This window comes from Eptesicus fuscus, chromosome 15 (assembly GCF_027574615.1).
Source record: "Eptesicus fuscus isolate TK198812 chromosome 15, DD_ASM_mEF_20220401, whole genome shotgun sequence".
NCBI classification, from domain to species: domain Eukaryota; kingdom Metazoa; phylum Chordata; class Mammalia; order Chiroptera; family Vespertilionidae; genus Eptesicus; species Eptesicus fuscus.
The window spans coordinates 40,624,849-40,631,847 of record NC_072487.1 but is presented as its reverse complement, the minus strand read 5'-3'; the positions used below and the strand labels follow the sequence as shown (position 1 = coordinate 40,631,847).

Here is a 6,999-nt window from a genome sequence, read left to right as displayed (position 1 = left end):
GCCACTTAGGGCAGGCAGGCAGGAGAGGCCTCTACGAAGAGGTGATCTCTGACCTGGGACTTTGGAACTTTAACAAATGTTTAAGAGCGGGGTGAGTGGCGAATGACAAGCAATCTAGTGGTTGCCCAGGACCTAAAGAATGTTTCTATTTGGCGTTAGGATTTTAACGAAAACGAGGAAGGGGGGGGGAGGGGAAACCGCACTTAATACTATGGTCCCAGTACGGTGCCTTCAAAGCCGCCAGGCGAAAAAAAACGGGGTGCCCGCCGCAATTCGAAGGGCCTGGGCGTGGAAAGCTCCCAGAAGCAGCGCACGGCCTGGAGGCGGGGCCATGGCGGGGGCGGGGCCGAGGCGGAGGCGGGTTCGCGGTGGGCGGGGCTACGGAAGCCGGAGGCGCTCCGCTTCTCTGGACCGTGAGTCTGCGCAGGCGCGTGGCGCTCCATTGGTTAGGGGGTGGGGGGGTCCCTCCGCGAAGGCCCGCCCCCATCGCATTTTATTCCGGCCGGCCCCGCCGCTCCCGAGGCAGAGGCACAGCGTCCCAGTCGCCAGGCAGCTTCTGTTGGATCAGCAGCGGGAGGGACTTGCCGCGGCGTCTCCCGGCCCGTTGTGCTCCCGCCCGGCCCGCCCAGCGTCCCCCGCCCGCGTCCCCCGGCTGGTCCGGGGGTCCGGGCACCACCTCCACGGCGGCTCCTCCGGACCTGAGGACTGGGCCGCAGCCCGAGTCCCGAGCGGACGTCATGAAGAACCTGCCGTACTTCTGCCGCGGCGAAGTCGTGCGGGGCTTTGGCCGCGGCTCCAAGCAGCTGGGCATCCCCACCGGTGAGCGCGGGAGGGTGCGGAGCCGCCAAGACCGGTCACGTGGGAGCGGGACGTCAGTCGGGGCTCGGGGCAGGGTCGGAGGTGACAGTGGGGCTGCGGACCGAGGCGACACCCTCCCCTCTGCCGATCCCCGCGCTGTTTAGGCGGAGGGTCTTTAGTGGGGCTGAGGGAGCAGGTCCTGGGCCGTGGCTTCGGGTTCTCCGGGCACCTGGCTTGAAGGGTGGAGAGGGCAGGAAGCAGGAGAGCTGAGTGTTGGGGTCCCCCTTTGCCGCCTCTATAGCCTGTTGTGGTAGAGCTGTCAAGCATGGCAGGAGCCTTGCCCGTTAGGAAACGTAATTTGGGCAGATTGTTAAATCCTCAAGCCAATTGTAGGGTTATTGTAAGAAAATCTATTAGATTGTGTCCTAGTGATAGCATAGGCAGCTGGATGAGAAACATCTCTTTTTTTGTCTGTTTACAATCGTTTTAGTCAGAGCTGCCCCCAGACCTATAAAAGCAGTCTGAGTTTAGAGATGTGTATTTCAAGTGATTCCAAAAGACCAGGTTCTAAAAATTCCAGCAGTTCATGTACTTGTTTCCTTCTGCCTCCAAAGAGTAATGTGTTGCCTTGTTCCTAACCTAGCCACCTAAAGAGGAGAAATTCATCCAGCCTCAGAGGGGGCGGGGTGGGGGAGGTAAGAGATCAACCAAAGGACTTGGATGCTTGCAGAAGCCATGGACACAGTAGGGGGGTGAGGGCATGTGCGGGGGAGCGGTACATGGGGAGAAAATAAAGGTTGTTCAACTCTTGAACTCTCATAATATTTACTTCTGTTTTTAAGCGAACTTTCCTGAACAAGTGGTAGATAATCTTCCCGCTGATGTATCCACTGGCATTTATTATGGATGGGCCAGTGTGGGAACTGGAGAAGTCCATAAGATGGTGGTGAGCATAGGATGGAACCCATACTACAAGAACACGAAAAAGTCCATGGTAAGAATGTATTTCACTCGGTAACTGAAAATGGGATGATGATTTAGAGCAATATGCAGTATTAGATATACATATAGAGGTATGGACTACATCAGTGGTAATCACAACATAGTTTAAATCCTAAGTTTTTGGCATTACACTTGAAGGGTTTAAAAGCGAAGTACTTAGTTACTACTTGAATGTATTTAACTTTTCCCTTCATTTTAAATCTTTGTTTCTGGATCTAAAGTGAATCTCATTAGTGTATAGTTGACTATCTTTTTAATCATTCTGCTGATCTGCCTTTTGATTGGAGAGTTTAACCCATTTGCATTTAAAGTATTTACTGATAAGAAAGGACTTAAGGTATTTTACTCTTTGTTTTCTATATGCCTTATAGCTTCTAAAAATTTGATTGTTAAAAGTATTACAGATGTCCCCTTTTTCCCCCCAGTGACACCCCATTTCACCCTTCACCCTCCTCCCCCTCAGGCTTTTCCATGCCTGTGTTCATAGGTTATGCATATAAATTCTTTGGTTAATCTCTTCCTGCCCGTCTCCCCTCCCTCCTCACCCCCCTCTGAGATTCCTCAGTCTGTTTCATGCTTCTATGTCTCTGGTTATTTGTTCCTCAGTTTCTGTCATTAAAAAAAAAAAAAAACAACCCTAAGATTTTGGCATAGCATTGAATCTGTATATAAGTTTAGGGAAAGTGGACATTTTTGCTGTTTCTCTTAAAATAGTGTCAAGCTCTTACATATCTTGGTTTCCTTTTGGTTCAAAATTTTACTGAAAAGAAAGGAGGCAAGTCAAATTTATTAGTTCAAAGCCATGGAAGCACCTATGTCTTCTAACTCATCCCTCAATTACAGATGAGAAAACTGAGCCCCAGAGAGGTTAAGGTATCCTTTTAAAAGCCAAACGTGTGACCTGAGACTGTAACTTGGTGCTCTTGCTACAGTACTTCCTTGCTTAAGTTCAACTCTTGTATAAACAAACAATTTAGTTATCTAACAAAATCAAAGCTCTAATAGCTTTAAGAAAAGTTTCTAATATCCATATTTTCTTTTTAAAAATAGTTTAAATCAGGTCTCTTTTTTAATGGGCTTCATAAAATCCATAAATACCATTAATTTGCATGCAGAGGCTTAGTTACACTTAGGGACACTTGGAGAGAGCCCATATTAATGTCCTGAAAGGATCATGACCCTGTCCCCACCCAAACAAACTCAAAACATTGAGAGACTAGGTTATCTATAATAAAAAAAGCATAATATGCTAATTAGACCGGACAACCTTCCCCGAAGCTGGGCTTGTGGGAGAAGCCCAGTCCGGGTGCCAGAGGGAAGACAGTTGCAGGCAGCCAGGGCGGGGGCGGGGAAGGCCTACTCTTGAATGAATTTTCTGCATTGGGCCTCTAGTTTTATATAAGAGAGGAAAACAAACTTAACTTAATAGAAAATTCTATGTGCAAATTAAGTGCAGGGTGAACTTACTATGTTGGGTAAGAAAGAGTTACTCAGATATTTGTCTTTGATTTCTTTTAGGTAGATCATTTTTATATTAAGCATAAATTGCTCTTATATCTCAAGTTTTATTAATGAATGGCCTAGCAATACTTAGCTATTTGTAACATGCTTCATATTTAAGGATCACTTTATAGATTAAATTTTCTTAAGTCATACACTTCAAAATATACTTCTAGTCTCAAGTTACCTGTTTCTAAATTGTGTAACCTTCTCAGTTCCCAGTGCCACCATCCCAGTCCAGCCTCAACTGCCTTGTGCATTTGCTTGCTCTTTACATTGCTTTTTCTGCTTTTTGAGCTCAGATTTGTTTGTTTTTTATAGGCACCTACTAAATTCAGATTTCCAGAGCTGCTTCTACCCCCTGCACCATTTTGTTTCAACACATGTTGTGCCCATTTGTTACACCATTCCTAGATCAGGAACCTGCTTGGGCTCTTCTACCCCCACATCAGTCTTCAGCTTTGATAGCCCTCAGAAGTTTCTGAAATGAGTGTGTGTTAGAGATACATGGATCCTGGTTAATTTTAGAGCTAGTTCTATTAGTGGTAACATCTCTTAATACTTTACAATCATTCCCTCTTTGATGTCTTTGCTCAGTTTTTTCACCTTGGTAAGATTCTTAATTACTTTGCTACATGGCATTTTTTCTATAAACAGCAAATCATGCTAGATTTGTGGTGTAACTTCTACCTTACTCAGTACTAATGTTTACATGTAAGGCCAGGGGCAGGAACAGGAACAGTGGAAGAATTCAGGAAAAACTTTTTACGTTTTAACCCAAGATCTAACCAGGGTTGATTGTTTCATTTAAATTACTCCACTATTAATATGTGTATTTCAAATTTCAGCTTTCTTCTGTAATGTGATGGTAACAATTTTTTTCTAAACATTTCTTGACTGTAGGAAACTCATATCATGCATACCTTCAAAGAGGACTTCTATGGGGAAATCCTCAATGTGGCCATTGCTGGCTACCTCAGACCAGAAAAGAACTTTGATTCTTTAGGTAAGTTCTTTGTTATATCATCTTAAGTATTATTGCAGCTACTTCTGCTTCTACTAGTAATAATCATGGCAGTAGAGATAATTGAGCATTTAATATGTACCAGGCACTGTATTAAGTGCCTTACATGGATTAACTCATTTTATCTCACACAACCATATGAGGAATTATTCTGCAGAGAGGTTACATAATGAACAAGTAAGAATAAGTTGTAATGAATGATGGATGTGTTGTAATGCTTGGTGTAAAACAATAAAACATTTTAAAAGGCGAAAGATTTATGCGATCTGAAGAGAAACCAGAGTATAACAATAAACCATTTTAAACAAATGGTATCAAGTATCTTAGTATAGTGTAGTGGTTTTAATTGTAGAGTTTTGTTTACAAGTGTAAATGCTGAAGAGAATTGAGTGAATATTTGTTCCATTAGGTATTTGCAATATACCTTTTTGCTAATGTCTTTCTCTAAGAAATTGCAATAAGATAGAGACATCTTTTGACTTTTGACTTAAGTCTGGAAGAATGGGTAGAACAATTACTAGACAACTATCCTGTTCCACAGACATAGCCAGCCTTGAGGGGAGTATTTTGGAGAGGTTGAACATAGGAGTAGTATAAAGTGTAGCAGCAGTTTTCATTGTCTTTATCTGTATTCTCTCTGCAGAGTCACTTATTTCAGCAATTCAAGGTGATATTGAAGAAGCTAAGAAACGACTAGATTTACCAGAACATTTGAAACTCAAAGAAGACAATTTCTTCCAGGTTCCAAAAAGCAAAATAATGAATGGCCACTGATGAAAAATCAACTTACTTATTCATTCATTGTTCTCTAATATTTTACTGCTCATAAACCTGCAGTCTCATCTTGGTTACACTTGAAAAACCAAAAATTTTCCTACAGCTGTGACTTAGTTTAAACAGTACAATGTAATTATTATTATGCTTCATATTCAATTAAACCCATCATGCTACAGTACTAAAAATATTCATTTTAGAAATCCAGATTCTATGTAATATGTTGACTAAAATTTACCATTAGAAAGATCAAGTGTTTTATAAGGGAAATGATATGTATAAAGCTATGGGTAAAAAGGCAAGTTACTAGTTTGAAATGAAAACTAATTATAGTAAAAGACTAGCATGTATGTACTTGTATAGCATGTGCTGCTAAACCGAGAAGGCTTATAAAAGTAAATTATTAAAACAGGTTTGATAGCTTATTATAAACATAAGAGGGAAAATTCATACATTGTATTTATATTTTGTGCATTAAATTATTAATACACACATGAATACTTGTGAAATTTTAGTCATGACTAATTTCCTTTTTGGAAAATTAGAGGTCAAATCATCATGTTTTTGTTTTTTTAAACATCTGCCTCAGCTATGATTGGTCTGGACTCTCTCTGCCTATCAGTTTTTTTTGGTCTGTCTTTTAAAACATTAAAATGAGTGTATTTTGAATTTGTAGGTTTCATTTTTGTATTGTATAGATAGCACTGTTCTCTTAAGAGTAGATAGTAAACATTTTTTCTTGACTTTGATTATCTTTTTCCTTTAAACAATCACATTTTAATTTTTTTCCATTTAGAATATCCTGACTTACAAAGGATTGCATCTATCGCCACCATTCCATCCTTCACTATGAAAACCCCAAAAGCTTCATCTTTAGGTTTACTCAAAGTCTTAAGTGAACACGTAGCACTTCATTTATATATGCCAGTTTCTTAAAGAACACAAAACACTTGGTTTTCCTCCTAGGGAAACTGTTTATGAGCCAATTAAGCTATGAAATAGAAAATTATATTTAATGTGATTGTATGTTCCTGAGCAAACAAACTTGTGATTGTGTATGCACAATGTAATTTAATGATAAGAGTGCTTGTAGCTTGGGGGTAAAGTATAAATAAAGTCTTAGTTATGTAATCTTCATACTATGCATTTTTTTCTTGGTAACAACTAAGAAGTGATGTTTGGTCACTGGAGACTTGTTTATATTGGCAGGAAGTTAAAGTCTTTGACTACTTTAAGAGATTGATTTCAGAGTCTTTTGGCCCCAGAAGCAGTACATTCATTGTATTACTCACTTTGGCATCAGATTTGGTTGGGATGGAGATAGAGGTATATAGAAGGTAATTTTAAAGATAACTTATTACAAGTCATATTTCCCTAATCTGCACAGAGAGCTAATCTTAACCAAAATATTAGGTATCTATAATAAAGTGTAATATGCTAATTAGACTAGACAACCTTCCCGACAAAGCCGGGGCTGCAAGAGAATCCAGCAGCTAGGGGAAAGAAGGCCTAATTTCATGCATCGGGCCTCTAGTTTATAATACTTAAAGATAATGTTGGAGAAGGGGAAGCATGGATAAATTCATGGTAAACAATTATGTTTTTTTGTTAATCCTTACCCAAGGATATTTTTTCTTTTTTTTTTAAGAGAGTGGAAGGAAAAGGAGGGAGAGAAGAGAAACATTGATATGAGAAGGGACATCCATTGGTTGTCTCCCTTACGATGCTTGACTAGAGCTGGAAATTGAACCTGCAACCCAGGTACATGCCCTTGACCAGAGCAAAAAATGTAGTGTATTTTTTTCATTTCTCTATAAATACTTAGGAAATGTAATTTAATATTAGAAAGCCTATACTTGAAAGAAGCCTTAATTATCTGACTTTATGAAGGTGAAAACAAA

General features: G+C 40.4%; 1 protein-coding gene across 1 annotated transcript; it reads left to right on the top strand.

Moving 5' to 3' along the window:
• Positions 1–331: 331 nt before the first annotated feature.
• On the top strand, positions 332–5,109 carry RFK (riboflavin kinase). The gene is made up of 5 exons (XM_028146314.2): positions 332–368; positions 451–819; positions 1,641–1,792; positions 4,204–4,306; positions 4,968–5,109. The coding sequence occupies exons 1-5, from the start codon at positions 332–334 to the stop codon at positions 5,096–5,098; spliced, it is 792 nt and encodes a 263-aa protein (XP_028002115.2). The 3' UTR covers positions 5,099–5,109.
• Positions 5,110–6,999: the final 1,890 nt, after the last annotated feature.

Excerpts from the sequence above, each read along its gene's own strand:
- RFK (XM_028146314.2), top strand. The coding sequence starts at position 332 with ATGGCGGGGGCGGGGCCGAGGCGGAGGCGGGTTCGCG. Across the intron at positions 820-1,640 it reads GCAGCTGGGCATCCCCACCG|CGAACTTTCCTGAACAAGTG; the intron begins GTGAGCGCGGGA and ends TCTGTTTTTAAG. Across the intron at positions 1,793-4,203 it reads AGAACACGAAAAAGTCCATG|GAAACTCATATCATGCATAC; the intron begins GTAAGAATGTAT and ends TCTTGACTGTAG.